Source organism: Petromyzon marinus, chromosome 22, assembly GCF_048934315.1.
Source record: "Petromyzon marinus isolate PM22_M1 ecotype Great Lakes invasive population chromosome 22, UKy_Petmar_22M1.pri1.0, whole genome shotgun sequence".
Lineage (NCBI taxonomy): Eukaryota > Metazoa > Chordata > Hyperoartia > Petromyzontiformes > Petromyzontidae > Petromyzon > Petromyzon marinus.
In genome coordinates, this window is record NC_133688.1 from 13,199,836 (window position 1) to 13,227,620 (window position 27,785).

The 27,785-nt window shown below is 42.5% G+C and overlaps 1 protein-coding gene across 1 annotated transcript in view; it reads left to right on the forward strand.

Annotated features, from left to right (window-relative positions):
* The first annotated feature begins 3,798 nt into the window (after nucleotides 1-3,798).
* Nucleotides 3,799-27,785, forward strand: part of LOC116945081 (calcium-activated chloride channel regulator 1-like) — a 30,151-nt gene continuing 6,164 nt past the window's right edge. The window contains exons 1-12 of the mRNA XM_076068878.1: nucleotides 3,799-4,567; nucleotides 10,561-10,701; nucleotides 11,212-11,272; nucleotides 11,760-12,173; nucleotides 12,934-12,943; nucleotides 13,038-13,237; nucleotides 14,570-14,831; nucleotides 16,751-17,030; nucleotides 18,531-18,735; nucleotides 19,804-19,940; nucleotides 21,295-21,519; nucleotides 24,438-24,711. Coding sequence (XP_075924993.1) covers nucleotides 4,421-4,567; nucleotides 10,561-10,701; nucleotides 11,212-11,272; nucleotides 11,760-12,173; nucleotides 12,934-12,943; nucleotides 13,038-13,237; nucleotides 14,570-14,831; nucleotides 16,751-17,030; nucleotides 18,531-18,735; nucleotides 19,804-19,940; nucleotides 21,295-21,519; nucleotides 24,438-24,711 — 2,356 coding nt within the window. The 5' untranslated portion in view covers nucleotides 3,799-4,420. The remainder of the gene's footprint in view (nucleotides 4,568-10,560; nucleotides 10,702-11,211; nucleotides 11,273-11,759; nucleotides 12,174-12,933; nucleotides 12,944-13,037; nucleotides 13,238-14,569; nucleotides 14,832-16,750; nucleotides 17,031-18,530; nucleotides 18,736-19,803; nucleotides 19,941-21,294; nucleotides 21,520-24,437; nucleotides 24,712-27,785) is intronic.

The following is a 27,785-nucleotide window of genomic DNA, read 5'->3' on the forward strand; positions in this document are numbered from 1 at the left end:
GAGCCATTCCCTGTACACCTTGGAGTGCAACAGGGTAGTCCTCTGGCTCCCACATTATTTAACATCTATTTTGACCATGTAGTTTGTGAAGCCTTCAGTAGCTGTACTGGGGGAATTTCCATTTGGTACAGATATAATGGGAGGCTGATCGATGCCCGGGTGCGGTCAAGGGATGGCTCCCTATTGCTCAACCACGTTATGTATGCCGATGATTTGGTAATAGCTGCTCATTCAGAGGAGGCGTTTGAGACGCTGCTGCTGAGACTGGAGCGTGCCACTAAGAGGTGGGGCCTTACCATCAGCCCCACCAAAACTAAGCACCTGCCTGGGTATTTTGTACCATCGGGCACTCCACCCCCACAACTCCCAATCAGTGATGGGGCAGTTGTGGAGAGAGTGGAGAGTTTCCCATACTTGGGCAGTTTGCTTATGACCAGCTCCAGTTTAACTGCAGAGGTCTCACTCCAAATCAGTCGAGCGGCAATATATTTTAATCGGTTGCATAACGCTATGTGGAAGTTACCTAGTCTGTCGCTCCGCACTAAGCTTCAGGTCTTCTCGGGCACGGTCATTCCCTCCCTTCTCTACGCTTGCAAAACGAGGACCCCCCTAATGGAACATCTTCGCCGGTTATAAACATTTAGGCTAGCCTGCCTATGATCCATCCTGGGTTTAACCAGGCTGGATTGTGTGAGGAGCTCACAAATCCTTGAAAGATCTGGACAAGGTCCCATCGGTGAGCTCCTCTGGCAGGCAAGGCTGCGTTGGCTGGGTCATGTAGCCCACATGCCCAGCCACCGCATGCCTAAACAGCTTTTGTTCGGCCGGATCGAGGGGGCTAAACGGGTGCGGCATGGGCTAGAGAAAAGATGGAGTGATGTGGTACAGGAGGACGTGGAGCTGAGTGGACTTGCCGATGACTGGTACCAGCGGTGTCAAGATCGGCCTCTGTGGAGGAGGCTCATGAAGAACGCTACTGGGCAGTTGGAGGTAGTCGCCCTCCAACAACAACGGAGGGCGGATGAGCGATGCTCACAACAACGAGCGGAGCACCGGGTGGCTAAAGCACAGCAGGTCAGCACAGTAGGGGGCACAGGTGGTGCATCAGCCAGTCATCTCAGTCATCTCTGTCAGTCGACCCATGGCACTTGGGTCTGCCCCGTGACCTCCTGCTGGCGGGCATTCAACACTTCACGTGGCCTCAAGGTGCACATGGCCTGGCACAAGCGTCGTGGTGACGTCACCGCCACTTAGTGGCGAATGGCGGTTGTTGTTGTGAGAGTGAGGCTTCACGGAGGAGGCTACTTGGTAGTTTGGCTCATCAGGCTGACCTGTAGTCTATGTTATTGAGGGATAATGATATTTTGGCAATGTGAAGATAGGAATTCCAGAGTACGGAACCTCTGCATCTGTAATGCGAGCGTACACTGACGGTCGCCGATCGGTGGGATAGGCTTCGCCGCTTCAGCCTCTAAGCCAATCGGGTGAATGGGATTATCTGGGCCAGAATTCACGGGCGGAGCCCGAGGGTTCCCGTGGGGTACTATCTAGAAGGTTTGTGAGGGGGCGTGGATAGAGGCGGGGCTTGGTGACGCAGAGGGGGGTTAAAAGGGACTCGAGGTCAGTGTGAGTCTAGAAGCGGGACCACGTCTCGCGCCTCCGGCACGCCATCGGCCACGTGGCCGTCCGGAGGTGGTCTCTTTCTGCGCACCGTCTGCCAGCGGTGCGCGGGAGCGGGAAGAGCGAGCGAGCGTGCGCGGATGATAACAACTCACGCCGCGCAACGCGGAGCGACAGTGATAGCGTGGGAGAACGCGGAGCTGTCCAGCGGCGATAAATAAATAAATAAGACACAGTCAGTTGTCGTAGAAGTGCTTTATTACACATCTGACAGAGAATTTACTATTCGTGGTGGGGTAGTGGGGTGGGTGAAGGTTATCGGAGTGTCTTGTGTTGTATGCATGGATTTAGGAATTTACCTGGAATAATACTTTTAAGGGTTCGGTACGATGTCGCGGAGGTCTAAAGGTGCATATTTGGAATATATTAATGTTGTAGATGGACGTGATATTGAGTTTCTTAAATCAATCATAGCATAACAGCATCTGCAGAGTATTAGAATGATGCAAGATAGTCTTGGTCAATATATTTAAGACACTTGAGGTGATTTAAACATTTTAGTAGCTTTGAAAGTGATCTACTCACCATGTGGCCTTGTTGTAAATGATGCACTCTAATGTCATGGTCACATGCTAAAAGGTGATCATGATCCACTGGGGAGATTTTAGGGAAACCGACAACAGCAATGGTTGCTGAAGCATTTCTTATTGTAAACTTAAACGAAAAAATACGTTTAATTTTACCAGGGAAGGCCCACTTAGCTATAAAATTCTTTTTCAGAAGCGACCTCGCCAAAGATGATTGTTCAACGAAGAGGCTTAACATGTGGACATTTATCGCAGCCAAATATTCTAAACGCGTGTTTCTAAATTTGGAGGGAAAGAGCGAAGGACCCGAAAAATGGGGAGAACGTGCAAGCTCCTAACATACAGGCGTCAGGTCGGGATTGAACCCACAATGTCCCGCACACCAGAGGAGGGAGTTAACATCTTGCCACCGCGACACAAGCCCCTGATAATGGGCAAGAGGGACTGCAACTTCTGATCAGGGGGGCTATTGACCTCAACGCTTCATTTGAAGAAATGGCGGCTTCAAGTCTGTGCATCAGTGTGATCTCGACGCGATGTGTTTGCTTCACAGTGACATCTACAGACTGCAAATTAATACATGGCTGAAAATAGCAGAGGCGCATCATTCCCATAATGACCCATTACTTCACACTATCTCGCTACACTATCTCACCGCACAAGGCACGCCACACCATCACCAGCACCCCATCACACCAACCCACACCATCGCTCTACACGATATTATCTCTACACATCATCAACAGCACGCCCCACCATCACACCACACCATATAGTCCCTCCACATCAACACAAAAACTAACACGCCACACCATCACGTCCGGATACCATACTTGGCAACACATACGGTTTAACCCGTATTCTTGTACAGGGAAATTGAGTTTTCAGGTCCATACGGCGTACAGCCATTTCACTACGGGCACAAAAAGTTTGTGTCTATTTGTTTGTGTTTCTCCCTTGTGATGGGACTTTGTAGGATGAACGTTGAGATGTACAAGGACACGGGGTGACGAATAAGGTCCTAATTGGTCTGTCATAAGATAGGCACTGATAAGCGGTTGATAGGTATGCGATATCATCTCTCCACATTATCAACAGCACGCCACACCATCACACCACGCCATATATAATCCCTCCACATCATCACACAACACCATCACGTCCAGATACCACACAGAATGAAGCTGCAATTTCTAAACTAGGGAGGGCGTTACGCCAGGCAGCCATGCGAACTCTGCCTGTTGATCTGACGTTGCCGTGACAGCTTCCCACCAGGGGGAGCTGCGATCCGATGTGTTCAGATTTGTTGTTGGCGACGAGGCGTCGTTCGCAGTGGGAAACGTCGCGGAAACCATTGCCAGTGACGATTGCTGGTGGGCGACCATTGCCCCAGTGAGTGGTGGTGGCCCTTTCACTGCATAGAGTGGTACTGGCCAATGACAGGCCTCGTTCAACCAGTGCACCTCAACGGCACCTTGCTTTCATAGTTCAATGTGTTATATTCATATAATTATTAGCCCTTTGTCAATCAACCACAAGCCGTGCCGGTCATTGGCATTGTTTGGTCATGCCACACCACACCAGTCGATGCCGGTTGGTGAAAGGGGATTTCTCAGGATCCATTCGGGATACCACGCGCTACCAATTATAACGGTGACCGGTGGCTGGGGGCACAATGTCAACGTTTTCGCGTTGTCGACATTCACTTTGCACAGGTGGAGCGGCAGCATAGGTTGTGAACCCGGCAACCTGAGTTCCATTTCTGGCCATGTGATACACCTAAAAGCGCGCGATGCAGTGACCGTCTTTAGGATACCAACACGCACTGAATAGCGTGGTGAAGTTTGGTCAAACAGCACCCATGCCTGACACGTCATGGGCAGGGAAGCCTTCATCCAGCGTAGGATTAAAAGGGTTGCTAATTACTATCACACACAGGTAACTGCAAAGAGGCCTAGCACATAGCTATTTTATTAGTAATAATATTATTCAGTCCACCCTCACGAACAGTGCAACTTTATGGCAGGCAATAAAGAGTCATCGATGACCCTAGTTTATTTCAACCTTTGACGTCACTTGGTGGGGCAAACCCATCTGCTTGCACATTGATGCTGGGGTGTGGGTGCACATAAATAGTTGCAGATGTGCAACCTGATTCCTCAAATAGTGCTCGGACCTTGTGAGCCCATAGGTCTTTGACAAAGGTTTGCGAGATGTTTTCTGTGGCTCTGGCCACTCTACTGTGCTCGGCTGTGGGACTGGGTTCAGGGGTGAGGTTGATCGACAATGGCTACGAAGGTCTCGTTATTGCCATCAACCCTGCCGTGCCGGAGGACCCCAAACTCGTCGATGCCATCAAGGTGAACGCTCTTGTGGCTATGTTCCAAATGGCATTGCATAAATATATATACAATGTACTCTTTGTGTTCGTAAAATAATCCAAATGTGAGGGCATATCAAGGCGCTCGCCGTTGCAAATGGTTTAAAGTGTTGAATTCTATTATTTTTTTGTTCGAAAAACTTTCAAATTTTGGCTTCACCTGAGTGCATTTCAAAACACGCCATTTTATATAAAAAATATATTGCAATACTAAGAATGTGAATTACTTGTACTGTACGCAAAACAATGAATAACAATGTAATGACATGTTTTTACTGTAGTCACAGAGGAAATTCAGATCTTGACATTTTTACCAAAAAAATGTGTAATTACACATACGGTCTTAACGACCTTAATATAGTAAAATGTATTAAATACGAATAAAAATACTTAACAAAAATGTAAATGTCATCTCGACATTACGCCGATGACATACATACGAATATATTTTATAAGTATACACATTTTAAAGTACTTCGCATAGTTATTGCTACATTGCAGAGTCGCCATTACTGTCAAAGGATCACATTGTAGTACAAAATTGTAAAACTAAAAATAACGCGTACACTTAATTGACACGTTTGTAAAGCTCTAAGTCGGTCACCATTATGCAAGCAGTGGAGAGAGTCAAAAATGTATGGGCTCAACCTGCATGGACATGTTTTTATTCTGTACCGAGCCATGATGTTATTGGTTATGCTTTATTCGCAACACCTGAGGTGGTTGGCATGGTGTAATGGTTCTCACGCTGGACTTGCAAATACAGAAGTCGCCTATTTCAATTCGATCTCCCAGCGTGGCAGTTTTAACAACGGGGCAAGATTCTTGAACACACCCACCTCTGTCCACTCAGCACTGATGAATTATTTCAAAATTTTGGCAGCTATAAACCACTTCGTTGAGCTATCATTTGTGGCCAGGACGCTTCTGAAAAAGAGCTATATAGCTGAATGAACCGCACCTGGTAAAATATAATATTTTAAATTAATTTGTATATTCTATTAGTGATTTGCTTACCTTTCCCATACTTTGCACTCCTATTGTCTATTTGTATTATTTGTTTTTGTAACGCTCTGACCCGCCCCAAATGGACGTCTGTGAAAAAGAGCATTATAAGCTCATAGGATTCTTCCAGTATAAATAAATGTTCTGATTCTCAAATAAATGGTTACACCGCACTCGATGGGCAGGTTGCATGTGGTGGGGTAAAGTGTCGGTACTCCCACTTCTTCAGCTTGGATGAGTAGGCCAAATACCCTCTCGAGGGACTCTCTAGAGCTCCCTCAAGAGGAGACTATTTTACAGTGGTCCAAGCAAGCGATTGCTGGTTTGCGCCTATAACATTTTACAATATTTGACCAGAAGTCAAAATTTAAATACAGTCACGTTTAAATGATTCCTTGGAAAATGTTTCAGGTTGGTGCTTTAACATCTTAACACCTGTTTTTTTGCCAGAAAAAAGGGGAAAACCCTATTGTTGATTGGCTCTAGCCTTCAAGATATGCTTCTGGTCAGTATATAGACCCTTGACTTGGGAATGATGGAGGATAAGTGAGTTATAAAGGGAAGGGATCTCAATTTAAACCAGAAATTATTAAATTACATCTTTGACTGAATCTATGAATATAATCTATGACTGTGTTTGAACAATACTTGCTTTTTGAGCAAAACAATGAATGATGCAATCTGACCCTGGTATTGCATCATACATGATATTAATTGCATCATGTTATTTCGAGAAGTCATGGATGATGCAATCATAACTAGGCTTACATCACTCTGCTGAACAAATTGCCCTATATCAGCTCTAGAAATCATACAATGTCGTGCTCTCTTATTTGTCAGTGTTTGATTTTGCAATGGGACACATTTCTGTTTATCCAGAGTAAGCAGAAATGCCTCGTACTTGTGTGAACAAAGCAGATAATTTCTGCTATGTTTGTGGTGAAGTGACTTTTGCATCACAAAAACGCAGTATAACCACTATAGTTAATAAAGCCTATCACCTTTATTTTGGCTACAAAATTAGAGATCAGGACAAGATGTGGGCCCCACACATATGCTGCAACACTTGTGCAACAAATCTTCGCCAGTGGTTGAACAGGAAATCTATGCCTTTTGCAGTGCCAATGATTGAGAGAGAGACAACAGATCATATCAGCAATTGTTACTTCTGCATGGCGCCTCCAGTCGGGAAAGGTATGTCAACGAAGAAAAAGCGGACTGTGCATTATCCAACATCAGCTATACACCCAGTACCCTACGGAGAAGGACTGGCGGTTCCTGGTGCAGCAGAATCATTCTCACTTGAGTCAGACGAGGGAGAGGAAGAGGATTAAACTTCTGGTCCTAAACCATCAAGGTCACATGACCCAGATTTTCTCCCATCCTCCTCCTCTGAACCACACCTCATAACACAAGGTGAACTGAAAACCCTTGTCAAGGATTTGGAACTGCCCAAAAGTAAGGCAGAGCTGTTGGGCTCCAGACTGCAGCAGTGGAATCTCCTGGCAGGTGATGTTAGGATTGCCATGTTCCGTGACCGTCAAAAGGATCTTGTCCCATTCTTCTTCATGGAATGTGATTTTGTAGCCTGCAACAACATCGATGGTGTGATGGCAGCCCTCAACACCGTTCATGATCCAGACGAGTGGAGACTGTTCATTGATTCATCGAAGATGAGTCTTGAAGCTATTTTGCTGCATAATGGAATTTTTTGCTATCAATTCCAGTTGGTCATGCAGTCCATATGAAGGAAACCTATGATAACATAAAATAACTTTTGAGGTGTATAAACTATGACCAACATCAGTGGCAGTTTTGTGGCGATTTGAAGGTTGTTGCTCTCTTGCTTGATCTGCAGACTGGATACACAAAGTACTGCTGCTGTTCTCTCTGCGAATGGGATAGTCGTGCGAGAGATTCCCTCTACATCAAGATAGATTGGCCACTCCGGCAATCATTGGAGCCTGGGGGGAAAAGTGTTCAGCATCCACCACTTGTTGAATCAAGGAAGATTTTGTTACCACCCTTACACATCAAGCTGGGTCTGATGAAAAACTTTGTCAAAGCCATGGACAAAACACAACCAGCTTTCAAGTACCTCCGTGGAAAATATCCAAGGTTAAGTGAAGCTAAGATTAAGGAAGGTATCATTTTCTTTGGTTCTTTCGGAAAAGTCACGTAGAATGAGAATAAAATAATAAATTGATAAAATAAAATAACACAATGATATTCTCACGACGTTTCGGCCACAACACAAGCGGCCTTCATCAGGTGAAGGTGAAGCGCTCAGCGCTGTCCTACCAGACAGTCTCGTCCCTTCACCTGATGAAGGCCGCTTGTGTTGTGGCCGAAACGTCGTGAGAATATCATTGTGTTATTTTATTTTATAAATTTATTATTTTATTCTCATTCTACGTGACTTTACCGAAAGAACCAAAGAAGATGAATCCTTGCAGTCACGAAAGCTTTAAATCGAAGGTATCATTGTTGGTCCTCAGAATCGTGAACTTCTTCGAGATGATGCATTTGGCAGTGCACTGCGTGGCAAGGAATAGACGGCATGGAAAACCTTGCAGTTAGTGGCAACACATTTTCTCGGAAACAATAAGGCGGACAACTACAGGGAATTGGTGGAAAACCTCCTCAAGGCACACAAAAGCCTTGGTTGCAAAATATCACGAAAGATAGATTTTTTTGCACTCTCATTTAGACTTTTTCCCAACGAACTGCGGAGCAGCGAGCGACGAGCATGGCGAGCGATTTCACCAGGGCATTCCAACAATGGAGACACGCTATCAGTGCAAATGGAGCCCATCAATGCTTGCAGACTATTGCTGGACAGTGTCAAGAGATGCTCCATTTAATGAATCCAAGAGACAAGCCAAGAAGCGCCGAATCGACACTCAATAAGGACTAAACTATGTACTTATATATATACATAATAGTGTTTTTGCCTTTTGTTTCATAATAATTTTTAATTATACAGCCCTCTTGCTGATTTTAAAGTGTTACATGAACAGGACAGATGACATGTTATCACGTAAAGCAACCATCCACACATGAAAAGACCTAGGTTTACAATTTATTAGAAAAACTCTACTATGTACACAATGTACATAGACGTAAAATGTAAAAACTTAAATATCTTGGGAAAAGTAGCCATTCAGTTGTTTTATATGTAATATTTGAATTCAGCACATCAAAATCCATAATAAACAGCACATGTAATCTCTGAAGCAGACGACGTCTAAAAAAATGTAGACCAATGTAATCAATGCAGTGTCATTACAAATAAAACGGATGAGTTCTTGTTAAGTTAAAATGGATGCATTTTAACATCGAATGATAATAAATCTCCAGAAAACTAACAGTGAAAAATCCACCCTCCTATTATTGGTTCAGGGTCACGATTTGATTCAGCAATATATATTTGTTGTGTCCAATATTCACTCTCATTGTATTATTTCTCATTTCCTTTGCCTAATTTTGTACGGTTTCGTCCACTCATTCGCATATATGTAACATTCACCATATAATTGGATATGTGGCATCGAATCGTAAACAATTATTTATCCTGCACACGATTCAATACACGCATCGTAACCATACGAATATAGCTTTCTTTATCAATGAGTGCATCGATACATGCCTATTAAAACGTGAAATGTGCATCACTGCAATTGCTTGATGGCATCATTGCTGGTGGAAGGGCTTCCACTTCAGCAGGGGTCGGCAACTTTCGGCTCTTTGGCTTCCCCCTTGCGGTTCTTTGACTGCCCCATTGCTGCGAGCATCTGGGGTTTTTTTTTACTGAAATATTAAACGTAACTTAACTTAAAGATAATTGATAAAATATGGCAGGGAATGGGTCACTATGGAACGTCTTGGTGACAACAACATGTACATTCAAACTGTATTGTTACATTATAATTCAGGGGAAATAAACTAAATAGACGCAGTTTATTCTATCACCTGTGTTGTTTATTTAAGTCAGTGATGTGGTTTTCCAACTCTTTTGGTCAAAGCCAAAAACAAAAAAAATAGCTCCTCTTCTTTGAAAGGCTGCCGGCCCCTGCACTCAAGGCAGCTCGAGAGAGCTCCATTGGAGAGTATTTGTTTTTCATAATAAAGGTTTTGGGTTAGATCGCGTTTATTTATAAATGTGTCGTAACCCTCCACCACCCGACACGGCCAATCAGCAAAAAAAAGTGTCACGTTGACAAAAGACAAATAATTTACTACTTTAGCCCACCGGTGTGTTGAAGAGTGAATCCACATTTACAGTTTGAGTACTAAAACTGTAAATGTGGATTCACTCTTCAACACACCGGTGGGCTAAAGTAGTGAATTATTTGTCTTTTGTCAACGTGACACTTTTTTTTTGCTGATTGGCCGTGTCGGGTGGTGGAGGGTTACGACACATTCATAAATAAACGCGATCTAACCCAAAAACCTTTATTATGAATAATATTGGTCGCGAAAGCCTACATGTTAAACTGAGTATTTGTTTTATTTCATCACTGGCCAGACGCCCTGAAAAAAATGTGGAAGTATTCACAATTTACCCCTCGTCACTCGACCTGGAGATCGACTTAGATCGACATTGATACTGCTGCGTGAAAAAAAATATTTAAGAAACTTGGCCCATTGGTTCAAACTTCCGTGCCAGATAAAACCTGGGCGACCGCTAATCATTGAGCACTTGCAGATCGCTTTGGCGACCATCTGCAACGCTCTTCCTTCCGATATTAGAAAGCCACTGGCGCTATACACCTTTAAATCTTTTATAAAAACTCATTTCTCGAGACCTGCTTTTTTGTGTTTAGTTTGTTGTCCTTCCCCCGCACCTCCGATTAGCACGGTTGGCTATGTATGGTGCGAAAGAAGTTCAGCATACGTACATAAATCCCACATGCTGATATTTTCTACTAACATGTATTCAATCTGCTCATATATTTTATTTGGCAGGAAATGGTCACCCAAGCCTCTGCCTACCTGCACACAGTTACAAACAACCAAATGTATTTCAGAAATGTCAGTATCCTGATCCCATCTTCTTGGAAAACAAACTCCAGCTACCAGCAGCTGAAATCCGAGTCCTACGGTCAAGTAAGATCTCACAAACATGGGCAGGGTCACTGACGCACTGCTAATTGCATAGAGATCGGCCAACAGCGTTGGACTTTGTTTCCCCATAAACGTTTATTTTTACTTTGCACCACTATAAAGCCTTGCTGTGACTTTTTTAACCATAAAAGGTGAATATTGAAACATGTTTACGAAGCATACACCAACTGTGCTGTCCAAACTAAAGCCATGTCAATTCAATATTGTATCTGCATTCAGTGAGCCTTAATAAAGGGCTCACAGTAGGGAGGCACGTGCAAAAACAATTTGCAGACACAAAGAATCTATACAGTTGGATAATATGTTCACTGTTGACAGCGTTACCATCTCAGATCAAAACTGTGCATTTTATTCTTAGCAAATAAAACCTGGATAAACCGTAATTTTCATTTTAAAACAATTTTCACAATGAAAATATAAAAGTGTATATGTGCTTTATAAACTCTGATCATTAAATAAGATTGTTAACGGTGATAACTTGTGTAAGGCTAGGTTAGGCAGAGGCATTCAAGCTTTCTCGCCACAACAGCCGAGTGCACGGGAGCTCATCCTTGTACTACTTTTATTTGTCAAGTTACACAACGTCATCACATCTACCGCTCTATTTAAGAAACTAAACAGGAGGATTTCTCCACAAATCTGGCTACCGCCTGATGATGCCGGTTGTAATTACCGGCGAAACGTCGTACTCAGATTGTAAATGTTGTGGATTTGCTCTCCAATACACCAGTGTGCTGTACTAGTAACGAATTGGCATGTTCTGTTTACATGACAAACCTTACTAATTGGCTGTGTCGGGTGGTGGCGGGTTTAACGACACATTTATATCTATGCGATTTAACCCAAAAAAAACCTGTATTATGAAGAACATATTTCAGTATACAAATATAATTATTATGATTTGAACACTTTTGTAATTCAGCCATTTTTTGTTATAAATAGGTATCTCAAGTGAGAAATCACAATTTAATCATTGAACGATTTTCCCCACGCATCAGGTCCGTTGATGCCTGGAGCCTATGGACAGTATTGTAATTAAGATCTCATAATACTCTATTTGGTGCTGGTAAAACGACACAACAGTAGAGGTGTCCTGATAAGGCACAGTTATCACACAGTGGTTTCCCCGTGCACACAGGCGGAGGTGCTTATTGCTCTCCGAGACGACCCCGAGGATGACTCGCCGTACACTCACCAGTACGGGCTGTGCGGGGACCCCGGACAGTACATTCAGCTCACCCCCAACTTCCTCCTGGCCGACAAAAACCTGGACGCGTACGGCCCAAGAGGTACCTTACATAAACTCGTTCTGTTCATGCGCCAAATACAACCTGCTAGCACCCAAGCTGGTCACGTCTCAGAAGTTACGCAGGATTGGGTTTGGTGCTCTTTTTCAGTGGCTGCCAGGGAATCGAGGTGTTGTAGTCGTGGACTGCAAAGGGTGACCAATGATGGTAGTATATAATATCATGGCTTTATAAGCTCCAAGTAGCATGATGTCTTATAAAGTTGAGTCAAAGTGTTTTCCTACTCAAATGAGCAATGAGGTGGCACCCATCTATGTGGCTCCGATCAAGTGAAAATACCACATTCCCAGGTTAAGAACCAGGCTACAGTCTACATTATAGACTGCCAGTATGCTCACCAAGCTTAAAACCAGGCTACAGTCTACATTATAGACTGCCAATACGCTCACTCAGTTAATAACCATTGCTACAGTCTATATTATAGAATGCCAATACGCTCACCAAGCTTAAAAAACAGGCTACAGTCTACATTATAGACTGCCAGTACACTCACCGCGGTTAAGAGCCAGGCTACAGTCTACATTATAGAGTGTTAGTACACTCACTGAGGTTAAGAACCAGGCTACAGTCTACATTATAGACTGCCAGTACACTCACCGCGGTTAAGAACCAGGCTACAGTCTACATTATAGAGTGTTAGTACGCTCACCGAGGTTAATAACCAGGCAACAGTCTACACTATAGACTTCCAGTACACTCACTCCGATTAAGAACCAGGCTACAGTCTACATTAGTGATTTTTATTAGTTTTTTTATTATTTCTATTCACTTTATTTTTTTAATCTACGTGACTTTACCGAAAGAACATACATTCCGAATTTGGGAATTATTTGGCCTTTCGCAACAATGTAGGAATTACCAGAAATGCGATGTAGGTTGCTATTATATTATTTCTAAACCCATGAAGGTTACTCAAGGTCAGAGAGTAGAATTTCTTTAACATAAACATAACGACACAATTTTTACGTGATAGATGTTACCGAAGTGCTACTTTATTTGATCAAACTGAAGATTTGCGTGTTGTTTTCCAGGAAGAGCCTTTGTCCATGAGTGGGGGCACCTTCGCTGGGGACTCTATGATGAATACAGCATTGACATTCCTTTCTACTTTGAGAGTGGAAAGGTGGAATTCACAAGGTTGGTATTAATAGCTATAATTTGGACCGTGGCAAATGATTTGCAAATTCCTAAAAAAAAAATACACGGCAGATAGAGATGCGTTTCAGATTAAAAAGTTTGCGAACATCAGATATTTTTTTTATTACGGCCAATTATGGATTTTCATATTTACATTTCTTACATTTTAATACTGTATTGTATATTTTCATTGTTTATGCACTCCATTACATACTTTTTATTTGTTTTAAATATTGATTAAATTTTAATTATAAAAAAATAAGTTCCATCGGTAAAACAATATATTTCATGCAAACATTTTTATATTTTAATCATTTACACAGAGTGGTGTCACGAGATTGCCAAAATGTCGTCACATTTGGAAAAGCAGGGAAGTGATGCCAGTGACATGTTTTCGGATAAATAAAAAATGTTGGATCATTAAACATGTTGTGTCTAGGCCTAGTTTTTGTACTTTATTATTATTCGTCAAAATCGTAAACACAGCATAAACAGCAGGTTGCTTTGTCAGTGATGATGCTGCTTGCCCACAATGCATAGGTGACAACCCCTAATGATGGCTGACCACGCTTCTTAAAACTGCCCAATAACAAAATCTCCTCCGTTGCATTAAGATTTTAACACCGTTCCTCACGCACAGGTGCTCAAAAAACATCACGGGTGGCAATGGAGTGGTAACGTGTGGAAGCACCGGGGCTTGTAAAGTGCGGGAATGTAACATCAATCTCTTCACTGGCCTGCCAGAGGAGGACTGCTCATTCTTCCCGGACAAAGACCAAACAGCGCAAGAATCCATCATGGCCCTACAGTGGCTTGACAATGTGAGCTGCAGCTACTTAACCTACTTCAGGTGTTGACCAAATGATCAAAGGCATGATTTTGGTGAATTGCCGTACTCTTTGTGATGGAGACATGGGTTTAATTTTTGCCAATAAAGCTGGAAGAGTAAACATTAGTGAGCGCATGATTTGGGTCGCTCGTGTACAGGAATGCCAATTATTTTCTAAACAAATTCAAGCCAGGCTTAAATTGTGATATTTTTTGGTTTTATAAGAGCCTAATGTAAAATCTATCATCAGTTTAGCTCTTGTTTATATAATCCTAGCAAAACGGTTACAAACACATCAGTGTCTATTGCATATATGGCAATATGTTCAGGAGTTAAATGCCAATGTCGAGGTCTGCTGCCTAGAATGCCCTGGCATTTAAGCTAATAATAAATACAAATTCTCATCCTTATATCAGTTTTTTAATATATTATCGGCTGTGTATTTGAACAAATTACATTATCAAATAACTGTCGATGCCTGATTATGCTTAAGTCGTATGCTTCAACAAGTGAAATAAACGGCTGTGAATGTGACAAACCGTACGCTGAAAAAAAATACGAATTCTTTAATTTTCAGCTCCAACATTTGACTTTTTTTGGCAGGTGCAAGAGTTCTGCTCGGCAAGCTCGCACAACAAGGCAGCTCCGAATCCACACAACCGGCTGTGTGGTTTAAAGAGTGCCTGGGAGGTGATGCTGGGCCACCAAGATTTCGCCAACCCCACAGTGGACAATCCCATGGATCCGTCGTTCACCCTCCTACGTCCCATACACCGGGTCATCGTCCTCGTCCTAGATGTGTCTGGCAGCATGGCAAATGTGAGTCGCTCGTTTTTCTCGTTGCACTCTTAAGGCTCTATGAATGTCTGCGCTCACAAGCGAAGTTGGATATGGACATTCTCAAGCGATGACTTTTCAGCCGGTATCTTTGGAATGCTAATATTGTGCTTAGCGTATGTACCCTGTTGTATTTTAAACATTTACAACTCTGATATTTTAACCCCCGATGCACCTATCTACAAAACACTAAAGCTTGTCACCTTAACTTTGAGTTTGATTATTTCAAGCTTTATCTATGACCCTTGTGGTAACCCACCCCAGGTTGTACTGGGATGCGTGAGTATCAGGGTTTGCCAGGTGTTCTAGGTATGGGGTTGCAAGGCGTGGCGAGAAGATTACAGAATTGGGTGTCACCTCCACGTCTACGTGGTGTGTTTTTCTCCGGGTACTCTGTTTTTCCCCCACTTGCTGAACGCGCATTCATGGAATTGACCAAACACACCGTAATGCAGGACCCTTCTGAAAATTACTCGTGAGGCACAGTGAGGCTTTTTATGGATAAATATTGGTGTTCATGGTTTCTTCTACTGAGAGCCTTGTCATCATAGCTGCTGTATAATAAGTGACGCTTTACTTTTTAAGCAGGAACCGGTGTATATGTGCTTTAGAAACTCTGATCAGGGGGTGAACGTGAAGAAAGCTTTCCATGATAAGCTAAAAAAATGGGATTTTACTTTGTAAATTCAGCAAAGACAACTTACAAAGCCAGACACCTTCGCCCCTACTATTGTTTTGCGACATCTATTTAATGTTGACAACAATTGCATAAACAGCGATACACCTCGATTTAACAGCTAATGGGAAAAAAAACAGGTCTCGCGGTTATAGGAACGCTCATCGTTTACACTTTCATAATTGTCGATGTTTTTTTCGTGAAAAATATTCTTCAGAGTGGCAATATGTTCAGGAGCTAAATGCCAGTGTTGAGATTTGCAAGCCACGAGAGGGCTTCGGGAGAGAGTTCGTGTCGTTTTGCAATTTCCTCCATTGAAGGAGTGCAGGCTACGGTAGTTTAACTATATCCACTGTACCATAGTTTGGGTTTCATGGTCACGGTTGTCATAACAAATCAACTGCAGCAATATAAAACGGTGTATAAAAAAAGACGCTGTGAGCATGCAATTCAAGAATTATGTGCTCCCATCAATGTTGCTTTCCATCCGCCGTTTGGGACTTTGCTAGTTATTTATTAAACCTGCAAAGAACTTCAGACTTCTATTTTTACTTTTACTTGACCAAAGGAATAACCACTATTCAACATCGATCTGCATGAAAAAAATCATTAGAAAAAGATGGAAAGCACTATTGTTTGTACCCTCGTAAAAAATGTCAATGTCAGAAACTAACGTTGCCAGCAACATCAATGAATAAAAATAGTAACAACTAAAGACCTTTTCACGAGGCCAATTTTCTTTTTTTTTTGGCCAAATTTCCTTTTTTGATAGATTCCATGTATGAGTATTTCAGAATAACTACATGTTCTGTGTTATTGCAGTACTGTAAACATAGACAATGGACATTTTGACACACCCAGATTCAAACCCATGATCTCAGCACTCTGGCCTCTGAGTTACCATTCTCTCAACCTGTTTTGATCGATGTTTTGGACTAGTTTTATTTATTTTTTAAGTATATTATTATATTTTTACTGTCTACAGAACGTTGGGTGACAAAATAAACAACCGTACGCGAATATCCGCGAGGCCTACACACACGAGGCGTTCTGATTGATAGGGGGGAACAGTCAGCCTGGGGAAGTTTTTACTAATGTTTTTTTTATTGTGCTCACTAAATGTATCGCACCATTTCCCCCGTTTTAATGTTGGGTTTATTTACCATTGGGAATAACTCACTATCTTAATGTATTCAGCAACTGGCTATTTGCACAATAAAGTGTTCACAGATAACCGTCTCCAAGCATGACCCAAATTGTGCGTGTGCCGGGTTGCGCGTTAACTTTTCCACCACAGTTCCAACGGATCCCGAGACTCCGGCAAGCGTCGGAAATATTCATCATGCAGATCCTGGAGGATGAAACAATGGCTGGAATCGTGACGTTTGATCACCAGCCAAACGTCAACAAGGGGCTGACCAGAATCACGGATGACACGAGCCGAAAAGATTTCGTGAAATACCTGCCTCGAGCCTCCGATCGGGGCGGCACAGAAATATGTAAAGGAGTACGGCAGGGACTTTTGGTAATCCATATATTGGTTTGGACTGTCTGCGTTGCTTCCAAGCTGAAAAACTCAACACTGGCTTTGTTATAACTATAAGGCGTCACGCAAGTGCTTCAGTGAATGTAAATAATTAATGAATAACAGATTATTTAAAACAAATAACCAAATATCAATGTGGTTAGTATTGACATCACTGATGGAAACGTAACATGCTAACGTCTGCGAGTGGTTTTTTTTCTACATTTTTATTCACTTTTGATCAAGTCTTTTGCTATCGCTGTGTTAAAAACTAATTTCCCACACGTCATCGTCCACCCTCGCAAAGTCGACGATGGCAGAACTGTCACTTGGATGTAGCTCTCCCTTGTGTTTTCGGGTTCAACCTTGTTTTTGTTCGGCACGATGTCTGGCGTTTCGCTCCGCGTGCTCCAATTGCTGGAAGTTTCTTCAGGAAAACTGAAGCTTCTAACGCATGATGCCAAACAACAAATGGTACATGCCAATGTCGCATGGGAGAGGTATACAGCACAAATGAGTATTACTCAAATGCATTATAGTCACAACTCATTTTACTAAAATAAAGTTAATATGTTTATCTATACACATTAGTGTGTCCCATCCTGTTTATATATAGGAGCCTTAAACATGGATGCTTTATATTTAAGCATTGTTTTAGCACTTGGCCAGTCAAATATTCACACAGAATAACTAAATATATACAACTTGTTTAACAGGCCTTACTCTGCTGATGAGAAGGTCGAAAGAGGTCCAGAGGGCATCTGATTAAACAAATGCTTCTGGAAAGCATTGGTCTAGAAGGCCTCATAGGCTTACGGCCAAAAGTAAGTTTTTTTATACGTAGAGACAGAATTAGATAGTTGACATTTTGTTAATGAAAGTAACAACGTAGCGATATTTTGGTTTTCACGAGATAAAACGTCGCGAGAATTGTATTGTTTTATATTTTTATTTTATTGTTTCCCTTCTACGTGACTTTAGCGAAAGAACCAAGAATATGAGATGAAACACGATAAAAAGTCGAATTTGGACCTTTTAAAATTTGTATTGAAACAAAACGCACGCGCGTTGGAGCGCATCACAAAACTCGTGCGAGTTTGCGCGGGATGCTCTCAATGCATCTGTATCATCCAACAGGGGGGAGGGGTTGTAGCCTTTGGTAGAGGAGGTGGCGAGATGTTAACCAGCGTGCCTGGTATACAGGAGTCGTGGATTCGATCCCGTCCCAAACGCCTGCTGTATATTTGGAGTTTGCATGTCTCTCTCTCTCTCCACATTTAGAAACAACCTGCGTTTAAAGTGTTTGGCTGCTATAAATTTCCACGCGATAAGCCACCTCGTTGAGCTATCATTTGTGACCAGGTCGCTCCTGAAAAAAGACCTATACAGCTCAGTGGGCCTTACGTGGTAAAATAAAATATCAAGCGGTGGGGGGGGGGGGGGGGTAGAGAGGGGGGTGCATTAGGACCTTTAATTGATGCTATCCGTGTTGCCCTTTAGGTTTTGTCAGAAGACAATGGCGACGCCTACGGAGATGAGATAATTTTGCTGACCGACGGTGAGGACAAAGGGATCAGCCTCTGTTTCCAGGAGGCCTTCGACAGCGGCTGCACAATCCACACCATCGCCCTGGGGCCCGGTGCAGATGCGGGTCTTGAGACGCTCTCGACCATCACCGGTGAGCATTGCTACACTTCATGTAAATGTTCAAAGTATTCTTCTCCAACGTAGTACGTATGCAGTTGTTGAGATTCATATCACAAGGTAATCATTTGCTATTTTAATTAGTTACGGTTGGCATGGTTGGCTACGTACGGTGCAAAATAAGTTAAAAAAATACTTACCTAAAACTAGTCATTGAATAACCTTAATAATGCAAATTATTGAATGAAAGAAATGCCACTACCATCGGTATGTATTTCCCAGCTCAAGTAATTAAACATTTGATGGTATCTCATTATTATCATCATCATCAACCATTGTCTATCCACCGCTGGACGAAGCCTTCTCCTGCCATCGCCATGCCTCATGGTGCTGAAATTCCACAATCCATCTCTCTCCAGCACTTGAACTGATGTCATGACTCCATCTCTATGGCGGTCGTCCTCTTAACGCCGTTCCCTGCTTCGGCTGGCATGCCACCACCAATCTCATCTACCAGCGATCGTTCCTTTTTGTCATCATGTGTACTGCTCAATCCCACAATTTCCCCTTAGAGGCAATACGGTGTCTCTATACTTGCACTTGTGTACCTCCAACAATTATTTTGTTTTGTTTTGCAAACCTGTTGTACATTAGGTTTTTTTTTGCCCATGTTTGTATTGAGCCCAACCTTATTTTTTAAGCTCTTTCGTTATTTTCTGTAGTTAATTTTCATTCATTGCTCGAACGGTTTGTGTCATGAGCAAATCTCAGATGGCTGATACAAGAAGGATGAATACTTGGATAGGCTATAACAAACGCTATTATATAACTGACCATAAGCAAAGGCAGATAGATATAGGGGAGGGTGGTCCCGAAATTTCAAGCTGTTTAAATAGGGTCCTCCATTAAAAAAAATGTGTTCTCTTCGGTAAATATTAATATAAAAATTACACTTTTTGGGGGTCTCGATCACCCCCCATCGACTCCCCCCCCCCCTTACATCCATTCCTGACGATAGTACCGTGCGTCCATGCCTAGCTATTGTCATAGAAGTAGTGTACACTCTAGACACGTCAACATGGAGGTTTAACTTCATTCTGGTGGAAAATTGCTCCGCTCTTTATGCCAGGTGGATTGCACTTTTACGCGACGGACAACTTAGACACGAACGGCCTCGTGGACGCGTTCACATCCACGACGACAGACACCGGAGACTCACACTCTCTGGTGGTACAGGTGAAGCCCACACGCGAAGTGTACCAAGCTGCACAAACTTAACCCAGTCTGAAAAGCTTACCTATCATTACAGCAGCCAACCAGGATGTGAGTTTACATTTTGAGCTTCAACACAATGCACATGTACAAACAACCCTTTTGATGGATTGATTGATAATATCATCTAAGTTTAATGAAGGTTGAGGACTAATCCAAGTTGTGCGGGGTTATTTAACCATACTTCACCATGCTGGTCAGTGCAGGGACGGCGAAGGCAGGGAGCGTATACGTGGCAGAGTGGATTGAGTGTTACCCCTAACTCCTCGTCGCGCGTGTGGGTGTACTCACGTGTACTCTGGTTTCCCCCCACGTGCATATTTAGTACAACCAATGTATGTCGCTGCACTGCCCTCTGCTGCCCACCAGATGCTCCACAAGCCCTATAATCTTTCCGGACTGCTTCGTGACTTTGTTTATGAAGGGCCACCATCTCGTATTCACATCGCATTGCGGTTTCTTGAAATATTGAGGGGGTGTTTTTACCGAATTCGAAAATGAACGGCACTTCTTGCTGTTGTTTTCATTGGCGACCCCTGCCCTATATCAACCTATTGTGTGCATCACATCCACCCATACAAGCAATGTCCAGGCTCAGTTCTGCTTAGACTTCCAATATTTGATGTGATCAGTCACACTCTGCGTGATTTGGTCATAGGCTTCATCATAGCACTCTACGTGTTAATTTATTTTGAATGTTTGTTACTCAGATTATAACTTAAGGACCAAGATGAGCAATACACCACCAATATTAAAAAATATATATTCATTCCATTTTCAGGTTTTATTTTTGAAAGTTTGTGACCTAACCTGGAGGATGTGGAGGATTTGTTTAGTTGTCATAGAGTTGTGAGTTCTCACTCAAAAAATCAATTGATGAATGGACTAAAATATTGTTTAAAATCATCATCAGTGATTTATTGAAAATGCTTATTTGATGGTCATTCAATGTTTTAGTCAAAAATAGAAAAAATAACTAACAACTAACGCAAGGGTGGAGCCCTGCGTACACTGCCATGGTGTCGAGACGGAACTTTCCTGACTAGATCGTGCCATTCTTCGCCGGGAAATGTATTTGAGTCGTCAATTTACTATACATGATTCATAATCATGGGCTAATGTGTGCCAGTGGCATGTGTATGTCACATGTAATCAGCAGTTAATTTGATTTCTAAACAAATTAACCATTATTGATAGCTTTGTCCAGTCGATATATATGTGTATGTGAGACGGGATTTTCAAAGTATACAGATATGAATATGGCCCAATTGGATCATCCTGTAGGAAGCAAGAACTTTAACGTTGCGTTGCTGTTTTATTTAACAAAATTTGTATTTATCTACGAAAGCTCGAGAGCACCGGGGAAACCATGAGCAGCAACGAGTGCCTCGAAGGAGTGGTGTACATGGACACGAGCGTGGGAAACAACACCAAGTACGTCGTCACGTGGCTCTCGAACAAGGTTCCTGAGATCCTCGTCAGCGACCCGGGCGCCAACAACTACACCAATTTGAATTTCACCATCGACGAGGACTTTAAAACCGCACGGTTGACCATTCCGGGAACCTCGCAAGTGAGTATCTTTTTTTTTTACGGGACCTTTCTTGACAATATAAAAATGATGAACTGTACTGTTCGCCTTTGCCGTTCTCTGATCTAGCACAGGTGAGACAAGGCCATCATTCTGGCTGTCTCTCTGGTGTAGGCCAATGGGTTTCAAAGACAATGCATATATTATCAGAGCATGTTCGTTTGCATCTGTTTGCCACTGGTATGTGGCAAAACATGCTCCACTACATTTTGATTTAAATTTTGATTTAAAGCTTTCGTGACTGCAGTGATTCATGTTCTTGGCTCTTTCGGTAAAGTCACGTTGAAGGGAAACATTTTATTATTTTATTGTTTCCCTTCAACGTGACTTTACCGAAATAACCAAGAATATGCTCCACTACAGTTGCCCAGTTTGCTATGTTTTCGCATATTAATATTGTGCATGTATGTGTACTGTACAGCCCTATTGTAAATCCACCGTTGGATGAGGGGCTCCCCATGCCGTGCAGGTCGTGGGTGTTATGTGACCATACTTCACCATGCTGCTCAGCGCAGCTTTTGCGAACGTGGGGAAAATAGACATTGGAGAGCAGAAGTATGGTACAACAACGGTGTATTTTACTGCACGGCTCTCTACAGATCCATAACATATGTTATGCCTGGTGGTCACCCATCCAAGGACAATCCAGGATCAACCTCAATTGGCTTCCAAGATGTGGGTGCATTCTGGTGATAAAGCCACATACACACATTGTATTATCAGAATCAAAATCTTTATTTAGACTGTAGGAATCCGATGAGCTGTGAAGCTCTTTTTCACAGATGCCCAGTATGGGTGGGTCAGAAAGAGTATGGGCAGATATGATAGGTACTGCTAATCGCTGTAACTTGGGTTGCCACCTTTTTCACAGACCAAGCCTAGATATAGCCTCGGTCTATACAAACTGCAGCGTACTTATAAAAGTTAAATATAATACCACCGGATTTTTGGCGCACATCAATTCCTGCCACCTGTACACAGATGCCAATTCCTAGACTGTCCAGGTAACGCTGAACAGGTGGCAACACTACGCTGTACATGCGATATATTTGTTGCAGAGTTTCATGTACATATATTCACACAATCCATCAGCACCGTGACCAGCCAAAGCCTGTCACACCGCTGGATGAAATCCTTCCACGTATTGTTGCCTTCAAGGATGCCACAATCCATCTCGTTCCTGCGCATGAAGTGATGTCACCACTCACTCTCCACGGTGGTGCTCCGCTTGGTTGCATTCTCTCCTGTGCCCACCGTTGTGTCATCAGTCTCATCCCATTGGCCATCATCCTTTCAAGGGATGTGACCTGTCCAAGAACACTTTATTTTCTTAACAGTCATTGTAATGTATACGTCAAGGCCGTAGCCATGGAGACAACATTGGGGGGAACCAAATCTTCCGGGGGGTCTGGGGGTCCCCCCCCCCAGAAAAAAAAATCTAAATTTGAAAACAAATTTCCTGCTATTTCCTGCCAAAAATATTTAAAAATTCACTAACACATAGGATGGACTTTTTATGTTTTACAATAATGTCTAATAGTGTATTGTATTACATTGCTCTGTTTTTTTACCTTGTTTTATTGTATGTAATGGCAGAGATTATGGATTAGTAAAGTACAACCATAACCACAATCATATAAACATACATCTATTTTATAGCAATATATTGGGGGGGACATTTTGAGCATATTTTATGTGTCCCCCCCAATATATATTATAATTACGGCCTTGGTGTCCGTATTCCAAACATAGATATGACCACCAAACGCATCCCTATACGGACTTTATCAATGTACGTTACATGTTGAGGAATGTGTACGTTTCTGCAGCGTACATAATTGCTTTTTTCAAGCACGTATTTTTTTCCTCTACACAACTCTTCTCTTGTTTTACCCTAAAATGGAATACTGTGCTTCGTTCTCTTATTTATGGTGTCTCAGTGGGCTCTACCACTGAAATAAAGTTTACTGGAGGATGGTATGACTTCACATTAAGACAGACTGCATAGACACATAGCGAGAAGAACATTGACTTTATCACCCACAAAGAGACAGTGACTTCACGATGCTCATTATATTCTTAGTTTTTTCGGTAAAGTCATGTTGAAGGGAAACAACAAAATAATAATATATATAAAACAATAAAAAATTCTCACGACGTTTCGACCATAACCTGAAGACGACCGTTTGAGTTATGGTCGAAACGTCGTGAGAATTTTTTATTGTTTTATATATATTTTATTATTTTGTTGTTTCCCTTCAACGTGACTTTACCGAAAAAACTAAGAATATGAATTACTGCAGTCACGAAAGCTTTAAATCAAAGATGCTCATTATGTTACTGCTTATATCGTACATGGCATATCATAACAGACAATGTATGTCGTAAGGTAAACGCTACATTGCCAATGAATGGGGACTCCAGAGGTCAATGACCAATGGGAAGACCTGAAGCCAAATGGTGGAATACTGTAATAAATATCGCTGAAAAGTCGCGTCTAGAACCTACGATACGATCTAGCAAACATAATAAGGTGTGGCAGCATTAACAGCGTTGGTATTTATGACCTCTTGACGTTGAGTGAATGCTAGAACAGATACCGCGTGTGCATGACTAATGGAAGGGGGTTAGGAGGTGTAGAAGTGGTTAGCGTCCTACATGCTGAACCTGGCAACCTGAGTTCGATTTCTGTCCACAGCTGACATCAGTGCTGAGCGATATCTGAACCTGGGCACCCCCTTCACTAACCCACACTGACCAATGAGATACAATTATACAGCATGTTCAAATATCTCCCCGTGACCGAAAAAAGTATGGAAGTTTTCATTCAGCAGTGGCTTGGTAAATGGTTGTACATTGTTACGCTTATTATAACAAATATAAATTATTGTTACCCTCAGCCTGGGGTGTGGAGTCACTCGATATGCAACAGAGCTGCCGACGAGGACACATTTGCCCTGATGGTGACCAGCAGCGCATCCAGACAAGGAGTTAAACCCATCACCATGGAGGCGCACGTGCTATCGGGTGTGGGTGGACAGCCCCAAATCAACGCCATCTACGCCCAGATCATGCAGGGCTTCACGCCGGTCGTGGGCGCCACTGTCTTTGCCTTCATAGAGCGGCCAAGCGAGCCAGTGGCCTACAAGCTGGAGCTTCTGGACAACGGGGCAGGTGTGTTCTATCTGGGAGGAGGCCTTTGTGAGATGTGTTGTTCTTCCCTGTGCCTCCAGTTAGCACGGTTAACTGCATACGATGCGAAAGAAGTTGAATGTACAGACATTCATACAAGATGAGGAGTTCATTCCCGTCTCCTTCCCCGCACAGTCTAGAAATCCCTTTCCCCAGTCATCCCTGCTATTGACTCCATGCCCACGTTCAAGCCCAGGCTCAAGACCTTCCTCTTTTCCTGCTACAAAATAAATATTCCCACTGCGTTTGTACAGCATCTTGGGATGCGGTTTCAATTTAATGCAAAATATATCCACATTGTATTCTGTTGCATTCATGTTACTAAGTGGCTTATGGGTCAGCTCACTGAGATGGCACCACTGAGATATTCGGTTAAATGATGGGTTTCAGCCATCAATTGTCTCAGCATGGTTACTGATGATTATAAAAAAAAGCTGCTTTTTAAGTTTGGTTTTTCATTTGTACGATTTCTAACTCTAAAAGTAATACATATGTTGGTTTGCTTGCCATCTCCATAGCAAGGTGTTTGGAAAGTACAAAACTGCTAGTGTCAATAAGAGGTCACTTGAAGGAATATTATTCAATATTGATTTGAGAGAGCTGGGTATAAGGGGAAATTTACTCGGAAAAATAGACTAGTACCTGGCAGATATGACAGACAACGACCATAAAGCAGTTATGGTTTTACCTGGTTAATAACATCCTTCCAATGATTGCTAGACTAGTACCTGGCAGATATGACAGACAACGACCATAAAGCAGTTATGGTTTTACCTGGTTAATAACATCCTTCCAATGATTGCTAAATTTGTATCCATCTTCTCGGTTGAAGTTATGTCTATGTTTATATGTCTGGATGGCTTCATGAACAAACCTTTGATAGCCCGAAGGTTTGCAGAGTACCTTGGTCTCGGAAAAAACAATATCATGCGAGCCCACAGCATTATAACAATGGTCAGAGGTATTGGTTCTGCCGTGTTTCAGATCTGCCTTGTGTTCGCGGACACGGTCCGAGACATGTTGTTTCGTTTCCCCAATGCAGGGGTCGGGAACCTTTTTGACTAAGAGAGCCATGAAAGCAAAAAAATTGGAAATTTATTTCAGTGAGAGCCATATAATATATTTTAAAAGTGAATTCAACTAAATGTCAGTATAATAAGCCTCTGAATTTATTCTTTTAAATAATGTTGTTATAACACTCACCATTAATGCGACTTCTGGTGCTGCATGGATTTGCTGATGTCTTTGTAGTCGGGTTGGTACTTGGTGAGGTTAAGCTTCATGCAAGCATTGAGGCTTTCATCCGTTAAACGTGATCGTAGGTTGGACTTGATGTTTTTAAGATGTGAGAATGACTGCTCACATGCATACGTAGATCCAAACATGGTCAATACAGCAATACTCACACGCTGCAGTGTGTGGTATGTGACAGGAAGCGCGTTCCAAGTTTTGAGAATCAGCTGGTCTTCGGGTTGGAGCTTTTTCATTTCTGTCCACATGTGCTTGCTCGCCAACTCCGCTTTCTGTCGTGTGATTCTTTCCAAATCTTCATTCAGTGACTTGAACTTATTCACCCACATGTCTGAGGCCTTCAGGTCAGCCACTTCTGCTTCAAAATCTCTGACGGAGACACCAGGGATGTAATTCAGGTCGGCTGTGTTCAGTGAACACTCGTTTGGATGGGTGATTAACTTAAAAAGACGAGTGTGCTCACGAAATTCTCCAAAGCGTGCTTTGAAGGACTGTAGGAGACTGGATGTGCAGCCAGCTAGCTGGTGGAGATCAAGGTTTTGAATGGGCTCACTTGCTGTGCATGCATCTTTAAATTGGCTCAGTTTTTCAAAATGTAGTAAACGACCTGTTTCAAGATCCTGATGAAAAGCTCCAGCTTGTTTTCAAAAGCAAATACAGCTTGTTGAAGGGATAACACTGTATTTCCAATGCCTTGCATTTTCACGTTGAGCTGGTTCAGATGTTCAGTCAGATCTACGAGATAGTAAAACTTGAGGAGCCACTCGGTGTCGGCTAGCTCAGGATGCCCGACGCCTTTCATTTCAAGGAAAGTCCGGATTTCGTTCAGGCAAGCCGCAAAACGGCTAAGCACCTTCCCTCTTGACAACCAACGCACATTGATGTGCAAAAGCAGACCAGGATAGTTATTTACAACTTCATCCAGCAGTGTTTTAAACTGGCGATCATTTAAGGCTCGGGCAACAATAAAGTTGATCACACGAATGACCAGCGACATCACTTCGCCAAACTGCCTGTCACACATCTGAGCACAAAGTGCCTCCTGGTGTATAATGCAATGGAAACTTAGGATGGGTCTATTTTCATGTTCACGGAGAAGCGCCACAAATCCTTTGTTTTTCCCCACCATACACGGAGCACCATCAGTACACACTGAGAGAAGTTTATCCATAGGTAGACTTTTTTCTTGAGCAAACTCCATGAAAGACTTGAATAAATCCTCACCTCTTGTGGACCCTTTTAATGGCAGAACAGCAAGACTTTCTTCGCGCAGTGTGTCACCAACAGCATATCTTGCAATCACGCTGAACTGCGACAAATGGCTCACTTCTGTTGACTCATCCAAAGCCAGAGAAAAGAACGGCGCTGCATTTATGTCCTTCACTTGCGTTTCCTCCACTTTGTTTGCCATCACGATGGTACGATCATGAACAGTTCTTGCCGACAGAGGCATGTCTTGTATCCGTTTGATTATCTTGTCTTTTTGATTTAAAGCTTTCGTGACTGCAGTAATTCATATTCTTAGTTTTTTCGGTAAAGTCACGTTGAAGAGAAACAACAAAATAACAAAATATATATAAAACAATAAAAAATTCTCACGACGTTTCGACCATAACTCAAACGGTCATCATCAGGTGTGTCGGTTTGCATAAATTTATTTTGAAAACGGCATATTTATTTATTTATATATAAAAAAATAACGTTTGCGTCACGCGCAACGATTGGCTGTTTGCCAGGACTAGTCCATCTATTTTTTGAAAAGAGGAGGGGGGAGACGAAATTTGTTTTTATGTATGCTGTCTGAA